Source organism: Pseudophryne corroboree, chromosome 12, assembly GCF_028390025.1.
Source record: "Pseudophryne corroboree isolate aPseCor3 chromosome 12, aPseCor3.hap2, whole genome shotgun sequence".
NCBI classification, from domain to species: Eukaryota; Metazoa; Chordata; class Amphibia; order Anura; family Myobatrachidae; genus Pseudophryne; species Pseudophryne corroboree.
In genome coordinates, this window is record NC_086455.1 from 49159750 (window position 1) to 49182973 (window position 23224).

General features: G+C 47.0%; 1 protein-coding gene across 8 annotated transcripts in view; it reads left to right on the forward strand.

Annotated features, from left to right (window-relative positions):
- NPAS3 (neuronal PAS domain protein 3) overlaps positions 1-23224 on the forward strand; it is a 631952-nt gene that overhangs the window by 7547 nt on the left and 601181 nt on the right. For 2 of the 8 annotated variants that reach the window (XM_063947479.1, XM_063947481.1), the window contains exon 1: positions 21110-21347. The exons of the other annotated variants lie outside the window; for them this stretch is intronic. In XM_063947479.1, the coding sequence (XP_063803549.1) occupies positions 21298-21347 (50 nt within the window). In that variant the 5' untranslated portion in view covers positions 21110-21297. Of the gene's footprint in view, positions 1-21109; positions 21348-23224 lie in introns of those variants that run through there. 8 annotated transcript variants of the gene reach the window in all.

Consider the following 23224-nt stretch of genomic DNA (forward strand, 5'->3'; position numbering starts at 1 on the left):
ATGTTAATTTGTTTTCATTGAAAAAGGTTATGGAAAAATCAGCATTGTGAGCAATGGATATCAGCAGAAAAAAGGGGACTGTCCCGGGAAAAATTGTGACTTGTGGGGACTATATACAATACTACAGCAGACACTACCATCCGTCACCTACTATTGGCTGTGTTATAACAGGGGACATGTGTGCCCACCTCAGTTTTACCGGACAGGACACTCTTTTACTACACTCACCAGGTTGAGAAGAGAATTGGGAGAGTCTGCAAGTGTTTTCATTTAGAATGCAGCAAGAGACATCACAACAGCTTCAGGGAGGACAGAACCAGTGGAAGTAGACAGGGGTAATAATATTGATATTTAATTTTTAGACTCAGTCAATCATTGCTGGTATCCATTCTCTGTGACTCGGTATAGCTATCTTATACAGTACCTTGTTGCTTTGGTTCTAAACGCATGGTACCATTATAGGTACTACTGCATATAATGTGCAGAATGAAAGGATCTTGTGTGTAATATGAACTCATGTCACTGAAATCCCACCGATACCAGGATTTGCCAAGCAGCACTGCACACAGTGAGCTGCAATGACAAGAGTAAGGTGATTACAGCTGACCTCACAGAAAATATACTATATAGCAGTGATTTTCAACCTTTTTTTACTCGCGGCACACCGAGCAATATTTTAAAATTGCCAAGGCACACCATCAGTTCCCCACAGAAAGAACCAAAACACACACATTGGCCCTCATAGTGAAAAAAAACCCCGCACATACATTGGCCTACACAGAAAAAACAATCACATTGCTCCCCACATAAATCATATTGCTCCCTACATAAATCTTATTGCTCCCCACATGAATTATTCACATTGTTCCCCCCATAAATCTTTACTCTCCCCACATAAATCCTATTGTTCCCCACAAGAGAAAAAAATAAGAATTTACTTACCGATAATTCTATTTCTTATAGTCCGTAGTGGATGCTGGGGACTCCGTAAGGACCATGGGGAATAGCGGCTCCGCAGGAGACTGGGCACATCTAAAGAAAGCTTTAGGACTATCTGGTGTGCACTGGCTCCTCCCCCTATGACCCTCCTCCAAGCCTCAGTTAGGATACTGTGCCCGGACGAGCGTACACAATAAGGAAGGATTTTGAATCCCGGGTAAGACTCATACCAGCCACACCAATCACACCGTATAACCTGTGATCTGAACCCAGTTAACAGCATGATAACAGAGGAGCCTCTGAAAGATGGCTCACAACAATAATAACCCGATTTTTGTAACAATAACTATGTACAAGTATTGCAGACAATCCGCACTTGGGATGGGCGCCCAGCATCCACTACGGACTATGAGAAATAGAATTATCGGTAAGTAAATTCTTATTTTCTCTAACGTCCTAAGTGGATGCTGGGGACTCCGTAAGGACCATGGGGATTATACCAAAGCTCCCAAACGGGCGGGAGAGTGCGGATGACTCTGCAGCACCAAATGAGAGAACTCCAGGTCCTCCTCAGCCAGGATATCAATTTTGTAGAATTTTACAAACGTATTTGCTCCTGACCAAGTAGCTGCTCGGCAAAGTTGTAAAGCCGAGACCCCTCGGGCAGCCGCCCAAGATGAGCCCACCTTCCTTGTGGAGTGGGCATTTACAGATTTTTGGCTGTGGCAGGCCTGCCACAGAATGTGCAAGCTGAATTGTACTACAAATCCAACGAGCAATAGTCTGCTTAGAAGCAGGAGCACCCAGCTTGTTGGGTGCATACAGGATAAACAGCGAGTCAGATTTCCTGACTCCAGCCGTCCTGGAAACATATATTTTCAGGGCACTGACAACGTCTAGCAACTTGGAGGCCTCCAAGTCCCTAGTAGCCGCAGGCACCACAAATAGGTTGGTTCAGGTGAAACGCTGAAACCACCTTGGGGAGAAACTGAGGACGAGTCCTCAATTCCGCCCTGTCCGAATGGAAAATCAGATAAGGGCTTTTTCAGGATAAAGCCGCCAATTCTGACACGCGCCTGGCCCAGGCCAGGGCCAACAGCATGACCACTTTTCATGTGAGATATTTTAACTCCACAGATTTAAGTGGTTCAAACCAATGTGACTTTTGGAACCCAAAACTACATTGAGATCCCAAAGTGCCACTGGAGGCACAAAAGGAGGCTGTATATGCAGTACCCCTTTTACAAACGTCTGAACTTCAGGGACTGAAGCTAGTTCTTTTTGGAAGAAAATTGACAGGGCCGAAATTTGAACCTTAATGGACCCCAATTTCAGGCCCATAGACACTCCTGTTTGCAGGAAATGTAGGAATCGACCCAGTTGAATTTCCTCCGTCGGGCCTTACTGGCCTCGCACCACGCAACATATTTTCGCCAATTGCGGTGATAATGTTTTTGCGGTTACATCCTTCCTGGCTTTGATCAGGATAGGGATGACTTCATCCGGAATGCCTTTTTTCCTTCAGGATCCGGCGTTCAACCGCCATGCCGTCAAACGCAGCCGCGGTAAGTCTTGGAACAGAGAGGGTCCTTGCTGGAGCAGGTCCCTTCTTAGAGGTAGAGGCCACGGATCCTCCGTGAGCATCTCTTGAAGTTCCGGTTACCAAGTCCTTCTTGGCCAATCCGGAACCACGAATATAGTGCTTACTCCTCTCCATCTTATCAATCTCAGTACCTTGGGTATGAGAGGCAGAGGAGGGAACACATACCCTGACTGGTACACCCACGGTGTTACCAGAGCGTCTACAGCTTATTGCCTGAGGGTCCCTGGACTTGGCGCAATACCTGTCGAGTTTTTAATCATGTGGAAGACTTCTGGGTGAAGTCCCCACTCTCCCGGGTGGAGGTCGTGCTGAGGAAGTCTGCTTCCCAGTTGTCCACTCCCGGAATGAATACTGCTGACAGTGCTATCACATGATTCTCCGCCCAGCGAAGAATCCTTGCAGCTTCTGCCATTGCCCTCCTGCTTCTTGTGCCACCCTGTCTGTTTACGTGGGTGACTGCCGTGATGTTGTCCGACTGGATCAACACCGGCTGACCTTGAAGCAGAGGTCTTGCTAAGCTTAGAGCATTGTAAATGTCCCTTAGCTTCAGGATATTTATGTGAAGTGATGTCTCCAGGCTTGACCATAAGCCCTGGATATTCCTTCCCTGTGTGACTGCTCACCAGCCTCGCAGGCTGGCATCCGTGGTCACCAGGACCCAGTCCTGAATGCCTAATCTGCGGCCCTCTAGAAGATGAGCACTCTGCAACCACCACAGGAGGGACACCCTTGTCCTTGGTGACAGGGTTATCCGCTGATGCATCTGAAGATGCGACCCGGACCATTTGTCCAGCAGGTCCCACTGGAAAGTTCTTGCGTGGAATCTGCCGAATGGGATTGCTTCGTAGGAAGCCACCATTTTACCCAGAACCCTTGTGCATTGATGCACTGAGACTTGGCTCGGTTTTAGGAGGTTCCTGACTAGCTCGGATAACTCCCTGGCTTTCTCCTCCGGGAGAAACACCTTTTTCTGGACTGTGTCCAGGATCATCCCTAGGAACAGAAGACACGTCGTCGGAACCAGGTGCGATTTTGGAATATTGAGAATCCAATCGTGCTGCCGCAACACTACCAGAGATAGTGCTACACCGACCTCCAACTGTTCCCTGGATCTTACCCTTATCAGGGAATTGTCCAAGTAAGGGATAACTAAAATTCACTTCCTTCGAAGGAATATCATCATTTCGGCCATTACCTTGGTAAAGACCCGGGGTGCCGTGGACCATCCATACGGCAGCGTCTGAACTGATAGTGACAGTTCTGTACCATAAACCTGAGGTACCCTTGGTGAGAAGGGTAAATTTTGACATGAAGGTAAGCATCCTTGATGTCCCGAGACATCATGTAGTCCCCTTCTTCCAGGTTCGCAATCACTGCTCTGAGTGACTCAATCTTGAATTTGAACCTCTGTATGTAAGTGTTCAAAGATTTTAGATTTAGAATCGGTCTCACCGAGCCGTCCGGCTTCGGTACCACAACAGTGTGGAATAATACCCCGTTCCCTGTTGCAGGAGGGGTATCTTGATTATCACCTGCTGGGAATACAGCTTGTGAATGGCTTCCAAAACTGTCTCCCTGTCAGAAGGAGACATCGGTAAAGCCGACTTTAGGAAACGGCGAGGGGGAGACGTCTCGAATTCTAATTTGTACCCCTGAGATATCACCTGAAGGATCCGGGTCTACTTGCGAGTGAGCCCACTGCGCGCTGAAATTCATTGAGACGGGCCCTCCACCGTTCCTGATTCTGCTTGTAAAGCCCCAGCGTCATACTGAGGGCTTGGCAGAGGCGGGAGAGGGTTTCTGTTCCTGGGAACTGGCTGATTTCTGCAGCCTTTTTCCTCTCCCTCTGTCACGGGGCAGAAATGAGGAACCTTTTGCCCGCTTGTCCACGAAAAGACTGCGCCTGATAATACGGCGTCTTCTCATGTTGAGAGGCGACCTGGGGTACAAACGTGGAATTCCCAGCTGTTGCCGTGGCCACCAGGTCTGAAAGACCGACCCCAAATAACTCCTCCCCTTAATAAAGCAATACTTCCAAATGCCGTTTGGAATACGCATCACCTGACCACTGACGTGTCCATAACCCTCTACTGGTAGAAATGGACAACGCGCTTAGACTTGATGCCAGTCGGCAAATATTCCGCTGTGCATCACGCATATATAGAAATGCATCTTTTAAATGCTCTATAGGCAAAAATATACTGTCCCTATCTAGGGTATCAATATTTTCAGTCAGGGAATCCGACCACGCCAACCCAGCACTGCACATCCAGGCTGAGGCGATTGCTGGTCGCAGTATAACACCAGTATGTGTGTGAATACCTTTTAGGATACCCTCCTGCTTTCTATCAGCAGGATCCTTAAGGGCGGCCATCTCAGGCGAAGGTAGAGCCCTTACAAGCGTGTGAGCGCTTTATCCACCCTAGGGGGTGTTTCCCAACGCACCCTAACCTCTGGCGGGAAAGGATATAATGCCAATAACATTTTAGAAATTATCAGTTGTTATCGGGGGAAACCCACGCATCATCACACACCTCATTTAATTTCTCAGATTCAGGAAAACTACAGGTAGTTTTTCCTCACCGAACATAATACCCCTTTTTTGGTGGTACTCGTATTATCAGAAATGTGTAAAACATTTTTCATTGCCTCAATCATGTAACGTGTGGCCCTACTGGAAGTCACATTCGTCTCTTCACCGTCGACACTGGAGTCAGTATCCGTGTCGGCGTCTATATCTGCCATCTGAGGTAACGGGCGCTTTAGAGCCCCTGACGGCCTATGAGACGTCTGGACAGGCACAAGCTGAGTAGCCGGCTGTCTCATGTCAACCACTGTCTTTTATACAGAGCTGACACTGTCACGTAATTCCTTCCAACAATTCATCCACTCAGGTGTCGACCCCCTAGGGGGTGACATCACTATTACAGGCAATCTGCTCCGTCTCCACATCATTTTTCTCCTCATACATGTCGACACAAAAGTACCGACATACAGCACACACACAGGGAATGCTCTGATAGAGGACAGGACCCCACTAGCCCTTTGGGGAGACAGAGGGAGAGTTTGCCAGCACACACCAGAGCGCTATATATATACAGGGATAACCTTATATAAGTGTTTTTCCCCTTATAGCTGCTGTATAGTTAATACTGCGCCTAATTAGTGCCCCCCTCTCTTTTTTAACCCTTTCTGTAGTGTAGTGACTGCAGGGGAGAGCCAGGGAGCTTCCCTCCAACGGAGCTGTGAGGGAAAATGGCGCCAGTGTGCTGAGGAGATAGGCTCCGCCCCCTTATCGGCGGCCTTATCTCCCGTTTTTCTATGTATTCTGGCAGGGGTTAAATGCATCAATATAGCCCAGGAGCTATATGTGATGCATTTTTTGCCATCCAAGGTGTTTTTATTGCGTCTCAGGGCGCCCCCCCCCAGCGCCCTGCACCCTCAGTGACCGAAGTGTGAAGTGTGCTGAGAGCAATGGCGCACAGCTGCAGTGCTGTGCGCTACCTTGTTGAAGACAGGACGTCTTCTGCCGCCGATTTTCCGGACCTCTTCTGCCTTCTGGCTCTGTAAGGGGGCCGGCGGCGCGGCTCTGGGACCCATCCAAGCTGGGCCTGTGATCGTCCCTCTGGAGCTAATGTCCAGTAGCCTAAGAAGCCCAATCCACTCTGCACGCAGGTGAGTTCGCTTCTTCTCCCCTTAGTCCCTCGATGCAGTGAGCCTGTTGCCAGCAGGTCTCACTGAAAATAAAAAACCTAAACTAAAACTTTCACTAAGAAGCTCAGGAGAGCCCCTAGTGTGCACCCTTCTCGTTCGGGCACAGAGATCTAACTGAGGCTTGGAGGAGGGTCATAGGGGGAGGAGCCAGTGCACACCAGATAGTCCTAAAGCTTTCTTTAGATGTGCCCAGTCTCCTGCGGAGCTGCTATTCCCCATGGTCCTTACGGAGTCCCCAGCATCCACTTAGGACGTTAGAGAAAAATAACAAATATTAGCCACTACCGGTCAACTGTTGTCCTCTCTGTCCCTTAGTGGCAGGAGTGGTTCATATTGGAGTGCTGTGAATACTGAGCAGCGGGCGGTCGGGCAGGTGTGGATGTGGGTGGGCAAGGAAAGCTGTGTATGCAGGCAGGAACTGGAAGATGTGTATGCAGGTGGGTGGGCTGGCTGGGTGGTGAAACGTGGTGGGCGTGACCTATGATGTCACACTGCCGCGTCTTCAAGGCATAGGTCACTGCTGGAGCACGACTGATCCTTTAAGAAGAGCCCAAGCCAACAGTTCACTCTGAAGGTGCAGGAAGCTGCTCTGGCTCCGCGGCACACCTTGCAACTGGTCGCGGCACACTAGTGTGCCACGGCACGCTGGTTGAAAAAGCCTGCTATATAGGTTCTCAACCGACATTTAGATTAGTGATCGACTGCATTGTGGATTGTAACATCTAAGAAATATACTGACCCACCAAGATCTCTTATGCAAAATAAGATGCTGTCCAGTAACACCTTAAAATATCATAATTGTTACTACTGATGTCTTAGTCTAGTTACAGTGAAATTTGGTGTCCGTATGCTGTATAAGGAAAAATATATTTTACAGTGGTGCTCTGTCAGTACAAGCTCAATGCAGCAATGGCTTGTGGGATTTTCTTATATCTTTCCACTCTTCATATCCACAGTGAACAACTTGAACAGAGCTCTTACATTCGCCTTTCACCCTTGCTTCCGCATCTCGGGGAAGGGATAATTGCATGACAGTATGGCTCCTATTTGACATACTTTCATTGACTTGGATGTATGTTTTTAAAATGACAGAAGAATCATCTTCAGTTTCTGGCCATTTCATAAAGTTGTGATAATGATTAATTATGCCTAGTCTCATACACTTACAATATAACATATAAATAACACATTATGAGGGAGATGTACTAAGCGTTAGAAAGTGATAAAGTGGAGAGAGAGAAAGTAGCAGCCAATCAGTGCTTAACTGACATGTTTCAGGCTGTGTTAAAAAAATGACAGTAGCTGATTGGCTGGTATGTAACTAGTATATCACACTGAGCTCTTTCAGGTGACCAATATACCATGCTGAGCTAATTCCGGTGACCAGTGCACCATGCTGAGCTTATTCTGGAGACCAGTGCACCATGCTGAGCTCATTCCGGTGACCAGTGCATCATGCGGAGCTCATTCCAGTGACCAGTGCACCATGCTGAGCTCATTCTGGAGACCAGTGCACCATGCTGAGCTCATTCTGGAGACCAGTGCACCATGCGGAGCTCATTCTGGAGACCAGTGCACCATGCTGAGCTCATTCTGGAGACCAGTGCACCATGCGGAGCTCATTCTGGAGACCAGTGCACCATGCTGAGCTCATTCTGGAGACCAGTGCACCATGCGGAGCTCATTCTGGAGACCAGTGCACCATGCTGAGCTCATTCCGGTGACCACTTTATCTCTCTCCACTTTATCACTTTCTAACCCTTAGTACATCTCCCCCATATATGATTTTCTATATGTAGTTGCACATTGCTGCATGGAACTGGACTATATGAATGTATACATTTCAATATGCAAATTATAATAATCCTATTATGTGCACATTCTACAATGCAGTTAGTTGTATACCATGCTGAGCACAATATGGCAACCTGTATACCATGCTGAGATCAGTTCAATGACTGGTATACCATGCTGAGCCCATTTGCGTGACTAGCAAACCACACTGAGCTCACTCTTGTGACCAGTACACAATGCGGAGCTCATTCAGGTGACCAGTACACCACACTGAGCTCATTCCGGTGACCAGTATGCCATGCTGAGCTCATTCAGGGGACCACTATACGATGCTGAGCTCATTCCGGTGACCAGTATGCCATGCTGAGCTCATTCAGGTGACCACTATACGATGCTGAGCTCATTCCGGTGACCAGTATGCCATGCTGAGCCCATTCAGATGACCAGTATGCCATGCTGAGCTCATTCTGGTGACCAGTATGCCATGCTGAGCCCATTCAGATGACCAGTATGCCATGCTGAGCTCATTCTGGTGACCAGTATGCCATGCTGAGCCCATTCAGATGACCAGTATGCCATGCTGAGCTCATTCTGGTGACCAGTATGCCATGCTGAGCTCATTCTGGTGACCGGTATGCCATGCTGAGCTCATTCTGGTGACCAGTATGCCATGCTGAGCTCATTCTGGTGACCAGTTTGCCATACTGAGCTCATTCAGGTGACCAGTATACTATGCTGAGCTCATTCAGGTGACCAGTATACCATGCTGAGCTCATTCCAGTGACCAGTATACTATGCTGAGCTCATTCAGATGACCAGTATACCATGCTGAGCTCATTCTGGTGACCAGTGCACCATGCTGAGCTCATTCCAGTGACCAGTGCACCATGCTGAGCTCATTCTGGAGACCAGTGCACCATGCTGAGCTCATTCTGGAGACCAGTGCACCATGTTAAGCTCATTCCTGTGACCAGTGCACCATGCTGAGCTCATTCCGATGACCAGTGCACCATGCTGAGCTCATTCAGGTGACCAGTATACGATGCAGAGCTCATTCAGGTGACCAGTATACGATGCTGAGCTCATTCAGGTGACCAGTATACGATGCTGAGTTCATATAGGTGATCAGTATACAATGCTGAGCTCATTCCGGTGACCAGTATATGATGCTGAGCTTATTCAGATGACCAGTATGCCATGCTGAGCTCATTCTGGTGACCAGTGCACCATGCTGAGCTCATTTCAGTGACCATTGCACCATGCTGAGCTCATTCCAGTGAACAGTGCACCATGCTGAGCTCATTCTCATTCTGGAGACCAGTGCACCATGCTGAGCTCATTCCGTTGACCAGTGCACCACGCTGAGCTCATTCCGGTGACCAGTGCACCACACTGAGCTCATTCCGGTGACCAGTGCACCACACTGAGCTCATTCCGGTGACCAGTGCTCCACACTGAGCTAATTCCGGTGACCAGTGCACCATGCTGAGCTCATTCCGGTGACCAGTGCACCATGCTGATCTCATTCAAGTGACCAGTGCATCATGCTGAGCTCATTCCGTTGACCAGTGCACCATGCTGAGCTCATTCTGGAGACCAGTGCACCATGCTGAGCTCATTCCGGTGACCAGTGCATCATGCTGAGCTCATTCCGGAGACCAGTGCACCATGCTGAGCTCATTCCAGTGACCAGTGCACCATGCTGAGCTTATTCTCATTCTGGAGACCAGTGCACCATGCTGAGCTCATTCTGTCGACCAGTGCACCATGATGAGCTCATTCCGGTGACCAGTGCACCACGCTGAGCTCATTCCGGTGACCAGTGCATCATGCTGAGCTCATTCCGGTGAACAGTGCACCACACTGAGCTCATTCCGGTGACCAGTGCACCACGCTGAGCTCATTCCGGTGACCAGTGCTCCACACTGAGCTAATTCCGGTGATCAGTGCACCATGCTGAGCTCATTCCGTTGACCAGTGCACCACGCTGATCTCATTCCAGTGACCAGTGCATCATGCTGAGCTCATTCCGTTGACCAGTGCACCATGCTGAGCTCATTCTGGAGACCAGTGCACCATGCTGAGCTCATTCCGGTGACCAGTGCACCATGCTGAGCTCATTCCGGAGACCAGTGCACCACGCTGAGCTCATTCCGGTGACCAGTGCACCACGCTGAGCTCATTCCGGTGACCAGTGCTCCACATTGAGCTAATTCCGGTGACCAGTGCACCATGCTGAGCTCATTCCGGTGACCAGTGCACCATGCTGATCTCATTCCAGTGACCAGTGCATCATGCTGAGCTCATTCCAGTGACCAGTGCACCATGCTGAGCTCATTCTGGAGACCAGTGCACCATGCTGAGCTCATTCCGGTGACCAGTGCATCATGCTGAGCTCATTCCGGAGACCAGTGCACCACGTTGAGCTCATTCCGGTGACCAGTGCACCACGCTGAGCTCATTCCGGTGGCCAGTGCACCACGCTGAGCTCATTCCGGTGACCAGTGCACCACGCTGAGCTCATTCCGGTGACCAGTGCACCACGCTGAGCTCATTCCGGTGACCAGTGCACCATGCTGATCTCATTCCAGTGACCAGTGCATCATGCTGAGCTCATTCCGTTGACCAGTGCACCATGCTGAGCTCATTCTGGAGACCAGTGCACCATGCTGAGCTCATTCCGGTGACCAGTGCACCATGCTGAGCTCATTCCGGAGACCAGTGCACCACGCTGAGCTCATTCCGGTGACCAGTGCACCACGCTGAGCTCATTCCGGTGACCAGTGCACCACGCTGAGCTCATTCCAGTGACCAGTGCACCACACTGAGCTCATTCCGGTGACCAGTGCATCATGCTGAGCTCATTCCGGTGACCAGTGCATCATGCTGAGCTCATTCCGGAGACCAGTGAACTATGCTGAGTTCATTCTGGAGACCAGTGCATCATGCTGAGTTCATTCCGGTGACCATATATATTAAGTTAAGGCCATTTTCATAGCCAGACCATAAATCAGCCTATTATAGTGTGTCCCAATTGTAAAATGCAATGGATTATGTTGGCGCTATATAAATAAATGTTTATAACTGTACTAAGTTCATTTTGATGACTGCCATATTTCAGAAGCATCAACCCATTATGGCAGCTAAATGAAAAATACAAACCCCATTCTGCAACTATACAATGAAGACCACAATTCTGATATGACATGAGAATGACCAGCGCATTTTGTTAGCAGTCCGGTATGCACCTGGAGAGCATTCGCACTGGCATAGCATATTTATGCAAGGTAAAGAGTATCCCACTCCCAGGGAAAGGAAAGGCTGTATTTATAGCTTGAAACAGTACAAATAATCTTCATAAGAAAAAATAACTGTTATCAGTACAAAGCACATTCCTTAATTTTAGTAATTATATAAATCTCACTCCCCAGAAACTGATTCATAACTTTGCCATATTAAGGCCTATTATCACTGTTTTTTACTCAGAAGATTACTTATATAAGTACACGGTTGCTACAGAAACAAGTAAAAAGTTAGATGTTATCACACAAATTAATTCTCCACTTGGTCCTCCTACGGCATTTCATAAGTTATATACAGTACATAAAATTACTTTAATGAATGAAATCTAGCCTTAAAGTCCTTCCACATAAGGTTTTATTGTCCTGTGAAGGACTATTATACTTACCATAAACATTTGTTCTTTGATAACAACTAAATCTTTGTAATCTCTTCTTCTGCTTGTAAACATGCCATATTTTTCCTGTTACTTTGTCCACCTGAGAAGAACAACAACAGTGATAGGTCTTAATGTAACCTCCCTTTACTGAGGATATAGGACCTAATTCAGATCTGATCGCAGCAGCAAATTGGTTAGCTAATGGGCAAAACCATGTGCACTGCAGGGGGGGGGGGGGGGGGGCAGATATAACATGTGCAGATAGAGTTAGATTTGGGTAGGGTGTGTTCAAACTAAATCTAACTTGCAGTGTAAAAATAAAGCAGACAGTATTTACCCTGCACAGAAACAAAATAACCCATCCAAACCTATCTCTCTCTGCACATGTTGTATCTGCTCCCCCCCCCCCCCCCCCCCCCGCAGTGCACATGGTTTTGCCCATCAGCTAACAAATTTGCTGCTGCGATCAGATCTGAATTACCCCCCTAAAGTACAAGGAAACAATGCACCTGCTAAATATTCGGACATCAGCTGTTCATACTCATTTTAATGCTGCACTACTATCTACTAACAAAAGTTACTGCAATGGCTCCCCCTGCCCCCTCTCCTGGCACCCCAATCACAGATCCCAGTTCAGAAGTGTTAAACTCCAACAGCATAGAAACGTGGGAATTGTTTTGACAATTCACAAACATTTGATAAAGTGAAAAGGATGCAATTACACTTGACAACATAGAGATGGATGCTGTAGTGAGAGTAGATAGTGGAACTTGTAATCTGCCATCATAAAAAGTTTATGAAGTATAAATCTCTCTGATCCTCCACAGCATAAGGGCTCATACTCACATGTATTAGCATTACTTTAAATCCTGGTAACTGTGCTCTTATGCAGATGGTCTAGCCCAGGGGTGCACAACCTTTTCTAGTTTGGTGGCCGCATTAGAAGATGGCTCACATTAAAGGGGGCGGGGCCACAATAAAACTTTATTAAACATGTAATATACATCCAATGTACTAGTGGAAAAGGCCTTCCAACATTGTTAAAAGGTTCGTATGGTGACAGAAGTGTCCCATGTAGAAATCTATTACCCTTTCCTCCTGTAGCCACACATTTCTTAGCCTCTGTAGCAACACCATCACAACTCCATAGCAACACATCCTCCAACTCTCTCTATGCGGCTTCCACTACTCTAGGGTCAGTGATGGTGCCATTGAACAGATTAGGCTTTGAGACAATAACTGTGCTCCATGTGACAATGGGTTTAGTAAGATTTTGATTTGTTTTTGTTTTTTTGTTTCTTTGCTTCAGACATGTAACATAAACTTGGCCTTGTGTGCGTTGCATGCAAATGTTTGATGTAAAGTTCCTGTCTGGCTCTGGGAATCAAAATACATTATACAAAACCTCTACAATATAACAGAAACCAGACATTTGTTGTTAGCAGATAATTAAACAACTCTGCTATTCCTTTAATTTTGTATTGCTAAATTTACTGTTTGAACATTTTGGCTTATTCCATAATGCAATATGTCATAACTGTAATAATAGGATTTTAATTACCTACCAGTAAATCCTTTTCCCGTAGTCCGTAGAGGATACTGGGGTCCTTTTAGTACCATAGGGTATAGACGGGTCCACTAGGAGCCATGGGCACTTTTAAGAATTTGATAGCGTGGGCTGGCTCCTCCCTCTATGCCCCTCCTACCAGACTCAGTCTAGGAAACTGTGCCCGAGGAGACGGACATACTTTGAGAGAAGGATAGATAAGGATAGTGGTGAGATTCCGAACCAGCACACACAAACAGGGGAAAGCTATGCTAACCAAACTTGAAACAGGAACGGCTGAACCAACATTACTTAACCAAGTAACAGTGCAGGAAGAACGAAGCACTGGGTGGTCGCCCAGTATCCTCTACGGACTGCGAGAAAAGGATTTACCGGTAGGTAATTAAAATCCTATTTTCTCTTACGTCTTAGAGGATACTTTGGTCCATTTAGTACCATGGGGATGTACCAAAGCTCCCAAACCGGGTGGGAGAGTGCTGAGGTTCCTGCAGAACTGATTGACCAAACTGAAGGTCCTCAGAGGCCAAAGTATCGAACTTTTAGAACTTAGCAAACGTGTTCAAACCTGACCAAGTAGCTGCTCGGCAGAGCTGTAAAGCTGAGACACCCCGGGCAGCTGCCCAGGAAGAATCCACCAACCTAGAAGAGTGGACCTGTACAGATTTTGGACACGGAAAACGTGCCGTGGAATAAGCATGCTGGATAGTAAATCTGATCCAGCGTGCAATTGTCTGCTTTGAAGCAGGACATCCAATCTTATTGGGATCATAAAGAACAAACAGTGAGTCCGTCTTTCTGTGACGAGCTGTTCTTTTCACATACACCTTCAAAGCCCTCACAACATCCAAAGACATAGAAGTTGCAGAGTTGTCGGGGACAACCGGAACCACAATAGGTTGGTTGATGTGAAATGCGGACACCACTTTAGGAAAAAATTGCTGAAGAGTTCTGAGTTCAGCTCTAGCCTCATAGAAAATTAAATAGGGACTTTTGTGAGACAAAGTCCCCGGCTCCGACACACATCTTGCTGAAGCCAAGGCCAACAGTGTGACGGTCTTCCACGTAAGATATTTTTTACGTCCACCTCCTGTAACGGTTCAAACCAGTCTGATCCCAAGGTGCCGTGGGAGGCACAAAGGGAGGTTGGATGTGCAGAACACCTTTCAAGAACGACCTCAGGGAGAGAAGCCAATTGTTTCTGAAAAAAAGTGGACAAGGCCGAAATCTGGACTTTTATGGAGCTCAGACACAGGCCCACATCCACACCAGCCTGCAGAAAAAGCAGGAAACGCCCCAGATGAAATTCCACCACAGAATAATTTCTGCTCTCGCACCAAGAGACGTATTTCTTCCAAATACAATGGTAATGCTTAGACATTACCCCCTTCCTGGCTTGGATCATAGTCGGGATAACCTTGTCGGGATCCCCCTCCTGGCTAGAATCAGCCATTCAACTTCCATGCTGTCAAACGTAGACGTGGTAAGTCCTGATAGACGAATGGGCCCTGTTGCAGAAGATCCTAGCAAAGAGGTAGAGGCCACGGATCTTCGAGGAGCATCTCCAGAAGGTCTGCATGCCAGGCCCTTCTTGGCCAGTCCGGAGCAATGAGTATTGCTTGAACCTTTTCCCTTTTTATACGTTTTGGGATCAGAGGAAGTGGAGGAAACATGTACACCATCTGATAGACCCATGGAGTTGTCAGGGTGTCTATCGCCACTGCTTGTGGGTCTCAAGACCTGGAACAATATCGCCTGAGCTTCTTGTTGAGACGAGAGGCCGTCATGTTGATCTGTGGATATCCCCATGAACTTGTCAAGCCCCTGAACACTTCCGGGTGAAGACCCACTCCCCCGGGTGCAGGTCGTGTCTGCTTCCCAGTTGTCTACTCCCGGAATGAAGACCGCTGACAATGCCACAGCGTTTCTGCCCAGAGGAGAATTGTTGACACCTCTAACATTGCTGCTCTGCTTTTCGTTCCGCCCTGTCGGTTTATGTACGTTACTGCCGTCACATTGTCCAACTTGACCTGAATGTCCCGATCTTGAAGAAGATGTGAGGCCTGCAGAAGGTCATTGTATATGGCCCTGAGTTCCAGAATGTTGATTGGAAGGATGACTTCCTGACTTGACCATCTTCCCTGAAACTCTGAGGCTTGCGTCTGTGGTTAACAGAATCCAGTTCTGAATTCCGAACCTCCGTCCTGCTAAGAGGTGAGAAGACTGTAGCCACCACAGAAGGGAGATCCTGGCCTTTGGCGACAGACGGATCCTCTGGTGCATGTGAAGATGCGATCCGGACCATCTGTCCAACAGATCGAGATGGAAGGGTCTTGCATGAAACCTTCCGTACTGAAGTGCCTCGTAAGAGGCCACCATTTTCCCCAGAAGGCGAATGCACAAATGCACCGACACCCGGGTTGGCTTCAGGACCATCGACCCGAACCATCGACTGGATTACCAATGCCTTTTCCAACGGAAGGAACACCTTTTGTACTCCGTGTCCAGTATAATTCCCAGGAATGGGAGCCTCCGTGTTGGCTCTAGGTGAGATTTCGGAAGGTTCAGAATCCACACGTGATCCTGGAGGAGTTTGGTTGAGAGAGCGATGCTGTCCAGCAACCTTTCCCTGGACGGCACTTTTACCAGGAGATCCTCCAGGTACGGAATTATGTTCACTCCCTGTTTGTGGAGTAGAAACATCATCTCTGCCATCACCTTGGTTAACACCCTCGGTGCAGTGGAGAGACTAAATGGCAGGGCCTGGAACTGGTAGTGACAGTCCTGCAGTGCAAACCGGAGATAAGCCTGATGAGGCGGCCAGATCGGAATGTGAAGGTACGCATCCTTGATATCCAGAGACTCTAGGAATTCCCCATCCTCCAGACCTGAGATCACTGCTCTCAGAGACTCTGTCTTGAATTTGTACACTCATAAGTACGGGTTCAAAGACTTGAAGTTCAGAATTGATCTCACCGAACTGTCCGGCTTCGGTACTACGAACAAGTTGGAATAGTACCCCTTGTTTAGTAGATGAGGTGGAACTGAAACAATGACTTGAGTCTGTACCAGTTTTTGGATGACATGCTGTAAAGTTATACTTGCCTCTTGTGAAACTGGCAAGCCTGATTTGAAGAATCTGTGAGGTGGGAGCTTTTGGAACTCCAGTCTGTAGCCCTGGGAAATAAGATCTATGACCCAGGGATCATGGCACGAATTTGACCAGATCTGACTGAAAAATTGTAGTCGGGCTCCCACCTGACAGCCTTCCAGGCATTGCGGTCCACCGTCATGCTGAAGTCTTTGAGGAAGCAGAGCCTGAGCTCTGTTCCTGAGCACATGCTGTTGCTGTTTTGCGTGGTTTACCTCTTGTGCCGCTGGAGGACGTAGAAGCACCTCTGGATTTGCCCTTGAACTTGGCCGTCCGAAAGGACTGTAACTTAGAAGTTGAATAAGTATTCTTGATTGGGGGGCTGTGAAAGGAAGATACGTAGACTTACCCGCAGTAGCTGTGGAGATCCATTTGTCTAATTCATCTCCAAACAAGGCCTCTCCTGTGAATGGTAGGCCTTCCACGCCTTTCCTGGAGTCTGCGCCAGCAGTCCACTGGCATAGCCACAAGCCTCTGCGTGCCGACACTGCCATAGCGGTGGTGCGTGCGTTAAGCACTTTATGGCTTCCACCATAAAGTTTGCAGAGTCCTGTATATGCTGCAGGAGTAAGACAACATCCCCCCTAGATAAGGAATCTAACCCCTCAATTAGGTTACCTGACCATTTAGCAATGGCTTTAGTGATCCACGCACATGCAATAGTGGGTCTTTGGGTCACCCCAGCAGCTTTGTACAATGATTTGAGAGTAGTCTCAATTTCACGATCAGCCGTGTCTTTCAGGGAGGCTGCACCAGGAACAGGCAATACAATTTTACGTGACAGCCTAGAGACTGATGCATCCACTATCGGTGGGTTTTCCCATTGTTTCCTATCCTCCAGAGGAAAAGGAAAACATGAGAGCAACCTTTTAGGGAACTGAACCTTCTTATCAGGATTAACCCATAGTTCTTCAAACAGAGTTTTCAATTCCTTTGACACAGGAAAAGTAACTGAGGACTTCTTCTTTACATTAAAATAAGATTCCTCACACTCCTCTGATACCTTATCAGGAATATGCAGAACATCTCTGATAGCCTGTATAAGAGCCTCTATTCCCTGTGACAGAGCTGCACCCCCCCATCCCTCTAAATCCACCTCCCCCTCCTCCATGTCAGCGTCAGACTGCAGGATATGGGCCAGAGATCGCTTTTGCGGACAAATGGGAGGGGATTGAGACGCTGTTTTGGGGACTGAGCCTCTGTTCATAAACTCATCCACAGTCTGTTTTACGTATTGCGTCTCTTTCTCATTGCGGGACAATTTTGTAGAAAGAGGGGAGATCATTCCTTTAAGAGAATTAACCCACTCCGGTTCAGCCCCGCTATTCTGTGAACCCTGAGTACCCAGTAGTGAGCCCCCTGGTGAAGAGGAACACTCCGCTGTACAAGAAACACACTCTTTGCCTGACATAATGTAAATGTGACAGCACACACAGGAAAAGGTTAAGCACAAGTGACCCACAAAGAGCCCTTCAGGGAGACACAGAATTGTTTGGAGCTAGCTCCCACCGCTAATGCCAAGCTTAGCCGGGTCGCAGACTAAGTACGCTGATAGGGGACTTAGTACACTAAAAGTCGCTCTCCCCCTGCTACGACCCCCTGGTACCGCTGAGGTAATTTGGAGTTACACCGGAAGAACTGCGCGTCCCTGTCAGTCAGCGTCTGTGTCCACTGCAGAGGGAAAATGGCGCTGGTGAGCTGCTGGATCCTCTCATAGTGAAGCCCTGCCCCTTCAATTGCGCGCTGTCTTCCCGCTTTTTTTATACTGGCTGAGGTGATTTTTGTGCTTAAAATGGAGCAGAACCGTTTTAAGGCTGTGTTTGCCAATTTGGGTACAGTGTACTGAGACGCAGTTGTGTACTGTGTCTGGAGACACATTCCGCCCCATTTAGAAGCCGTGCGTCTCCGTACCCTCGTGTCGCTATAATGGTCGGCCTCCCGGTTAGTCTGGTATGAGGGGCAGAGAGGGAGGAACCAGCCAACACTATCAAATTCTTAAAGTGCCCATGGCTCCTAGTGGACCCATCTATACCCCATGGTACTAAATGGACCCCAGTATCCTCTAGGACGAAAGAGAAAATTATGTAGTGTGGAAGAGCCATTGAAAAAAATATACTTACCTGGTCTGTGGTGTAGAACTAGAGCAGTGAGAGGGAAAATGGTCAGTGGCAGTCTTGCGATATAACATTTACATTACAGGTTGAGTCTCCCGTCTCTAAAATTCCGAAATACAGATATACAGATTTTGTGGAGCGCAACTTAGATAGTGACATCTTTGCATTCTGAAGGTTCAGCGTGCACAAATTTTGTTTAATGCACAAATTATTAAAATTATAGGTGTAATTCAGACCTGATCGTAGATGTGTGTAAAAACGCACATCTACGATGAAATTATTTGGCATTCAGGGGGATGCCCAGCACGTTATACAGAAATATCCAATATTCAAAATACTTCTACGGGAAACTCAACCTGTATCAAGAGTGAGAGTTCTACGGTCAGTTCTCTACAAAGACAGATGCATGGCAACTAATTTGATTTAAAACCAAGCTGCTTGTTACAGGCATGTCTGTCAAGTCCTACTCAATGAGTAATTCCCAGCCCTCTCCCCAGTGGCAATTGCAGAAAAAAATGGTGGTAGCCGGGATAGCAGCTCTGTCTGGGGCTCCTACCGTGAGGCTGCAGGTAGACATAAGCTAATGGACCTCTATACATACACTTCCTGATAATTGCGTTCTGCACGTATTACACATTGCTTGCAGCATTCACAACTGTTAAGCTCAATACAGTATAACAGAGGTTCTATAAATATACTCATTAAGTACATAGGGGGTCATTCCGAGTTGATCGCTCGCTGCCGTTTTTTGCAGCGCAGCGAACAGGTTACTACAGCGCATGCGTATGCACCGCAATGCGCAGGCGCGTCGTACGGGTACAAAGCGTATTGTTGCTGGGCGATGGATTTAACAAAGAATCTATTCGCACAGCCGATCGCAAGGAGATTGACAGGAAGAGGGCGTTTGTGGGTGTCAACTGACCATTTTCAGGGAGTGTTTGGGAAAACGCAGGCGTGTCCAAGCGTTTGCTGGGCGGGTGTCTGACATCAATTCCGGGACCAAAACGACTGAAGCGATCGCAAGGGCTGAGTAAGTCCAGAGCTACTCAGAAACTGCAAAAAACTTTTTCGTCCCGCTCAGCTGCACAGGCGTTCGCACACTTGCAAAGCAAAAATACACTCCCCCGTGGGCGTCGACTAAGTGTTTGCACGGCTGCTAAAAGTAGCTACCGATCGATCAATTCGGAATGACCCCCATAGTACACTGTGCTGCATGGGGGCTTTCAGAACATACATTGTGCGCCCATAAAAACATGTAAAAAAGAGGAAAAACAGTAAGGCTTGTCTACACTTTTGACAGGTGTTATTCAACTCCTGTTTGTAAGAGTTGTAATAGTGGAAATATATAGGGGTAATTCAATTATCTCGATAGCCGGCGCTATTGGGAATTTTGTTCACCTGCCCAGATGCAGGAGAAACAAAATTCCCGACAAGTGCCATTTTTTTTGCGTCTGTAATCGCGAAACCACATGGATCTGGGTACTTATCCCAGATCCTGTGTTTTTCGGATGATAGTGGGTTACTTTTGGTGCTAAAAACCACCAGCATTCATTGAATTGCCAGATAAAAATTTTAAACCAAAAATTGCAATAAAGCCCTTCCGCAGTCTAATGCTGGGTACACACTGGGCGATATATATCGCCCATTCCGATATGTGTGTGAACAACATTGGCCCTGCAACACGGCTGATGGTCTATATATCTGCAGATATACACTCACTGCGTGGGCCGCTGTTAACTGACAGCACAACTGGGTGGGCACATGTAAATGCCCGCCAAGTTATGACTTTAGGCACAACACATGGGTGCCGACGACTGATAAGTGTGTATGCAGTTTACTGATCATCCTTCTCATATATTAAACCAAACTATAAACTCGAACAGGAACAGCTCTTTAAACATGGCTAGGTAATTAGGCTTGACGGATTAAAACTTTCTTCCGTTTTGTCCAGTCAGGAGTGACAAAAACATTGCCGCCATTAAACCTGATTGGAGAAGTTAAGATGCACCAAACTAGTGCATGTTTGGGCTTTAATAAGTATATAACTGAGCTTTTCCACAAGCTCAAATTACTTCATGGTTGAGCCAAACGGGAGTGAGGCTGATTGAAAAGAGAAATATTTAGTTGGGAAGAATAAAAAAGGGATAAGGCAAAAAAGGCGTGTGACATTAAACTGTAACACAAAAAGTAGTGAAAATGTGTTTTGTTTTACTATGTTGTCCATACAGCTGAATGCACAGGGAAAACAGAAAAGGAACACAACAAATGACATTAACAGGAATAAAGGAAGTAGGATGCGAAAAGGGTAACGAGGGCCCACACAGGGTACAGTAGGTGGCAGTGACAGTGGTCAGGTATGGCACATGAGGAAAGGGAATGAGTATAATGGGTGACTCTGGGAAAGGGAGGGAAACAGGAGTATGACATGGAGGAGCTGTGCTGCATGAGGGGGCAGAGAGATTAGGAGCAGGGGCTGCAGGGGTACATAGAATAAGGAGAAAGATAGGTAAGGGGGAAGAAGGGAAGGAGGAGAGAAGAGAAAGGAGGAGAGGGGGAGGGCGGTGTGATGGAGCGGAGTGATGGAGGGATGCAGCGGTAGCTAGAGCCGCCGTCACCCCTCGGGAGGAGGCTGAGGGTCGGGGCTCATGTGTGAGAGGAGGATGCCAGCTCCCCCCACACCGGGCACGGAATGCCCTCGGCTCTGACCACCCGAACATCTCGGGGGCCGCTGTCCGGAACATGGCGCCCACCAAGCCCGGCTTCCAGCAGGACCCTTCCCGCAGAGAACGGTAAGAGAGGCCGAGGCTGGGGGCAAGGCCCTGAGCAGCTGCGGCGGCTGGTGTACATACACATACTGTACGATGCATGTGCAGGCGCTGCTGCTGCGGGGGCACTGCCTGTGTGTGTGTGTGTGACACATGACTCTGCTGGCCGCATCACACACACACATGCTCAGCAGCACATGCACATTGCACACTCTGCCTGCTGCATCACACACACACACACACACACACACACACACACACACACACACACACACACACACACACACACACACACCTTACTACTGCACAGTCCCTGTGTGCTACACTACCAACAGATATCATAATATTGTATACTGTATATTGTTCTTCTACACTGTGTGTACTATGCCAGATAGGATGTGGTACTTGTAAAATGAAACAGCATGTGGTAACCTGTCACACATTGTGTCCTTAGCTGTACCTTATTTACATGTACTTACATCTGCCCATAAAACTGCTATGTAGTCTGAGTGAATACTAATATATATATATATACATTTATATATATTTATATAATATTATATTTGTAATTTGTTTCCATATTTGATCATGGTCATGAATTGTGGCCTCCATTAAAGTCTAGGTCTATCTCACAATTACAATTTATTGCAGTTAATATTCACTATTTTCTTATATGTGCTGCACCTTCATATACAGGATAAGATCCATGAGAGACATTCATTTGTTGTGAGGCACTGCGGAACTCTTGTTGTGCCATATAGATAAACTATATTGTTTGCCAGAAGTGTTGGTATTGCATTGCATTCTGCTGTCACGTTGACAGTTACTGTATATGATCATATGACAAGTTATTTAAGATGATGTGTTCCTGATACAGATGGTTCTGCTAATGACAAGTTTGAATAAAAGGCCATTTTGGGCACCCAAAAAGTTGAAGGCAGATGACGCAGGATAATAATAATAATAGTCTCACACTGGCGATTATTCAGCTGCATTTTACCACAAATGGGAAAATAATTATTCACAATTTGTCTGCTGCTAAAAATCGCTACGTTATATACTCAGCTTGTTTCCAGGCGACTTTCAGGTTTGACATGAGGTAAAAAGTTACAAATCGCAGTAAAACAGGAATGAATGCATTCTGTGTGCCAGGTGATCGCGGGATATCAGTAATGTTAATAAACTTATAATTTACAGTAGCATTTTATCCGTTAGGCTATGTTACTGTTAGTGGAAAATCGCTGTTGTGTCGTCCGCTAGTAGCAGTTAATGGATGTCTATGGGAATGCGTTTGCAGCAATTGTCTGCAGTGATTTTGTACTGACATAAAAAATTCACCATTACGAAACCACTTTACGATGAGTAACGTTCCGGTTTGTGCATGTGTGTACTCACCCCTGTCTTGGTTAATATTTCTAGCTTCTTTCCATGCTTTTTGACCATGTCATTACACCATAAGGCAGATTTGTTTATTACAGCAGCCTCCTGGTTTTTTTTTTTTTTTTTTTAGAGCATTGAAAATAAATCACTGCATATTGATATAAAACATAACTGAAAATATTAATAAGGTAGAAATAAAATTCAATATATTTATTAAAAGTTGCAGAAGAGTGACTTAAACGCTACATGTTAATTATATGGGCGCCACCCTCTCAGACTGCTGACACTCCGAGTTTGACATGACAATGGGAGCGGGTTTTAGCAGGGCTTATTTCTCTAGGTTATTTTTTTATTTGAAACAGCATATTCTTATTATTGCAGATAGTGTAAATTATAACTTAAGAAGTGTCACAAAACTGGAAGCTTCAAATATCCCGCTGCCTAGCTGAAGTCATAATTTATTCACTGCACTCAGCTAGGCAGTGGGGTATTTGAATACAGCTGTCAGCTTAGCAATTCTT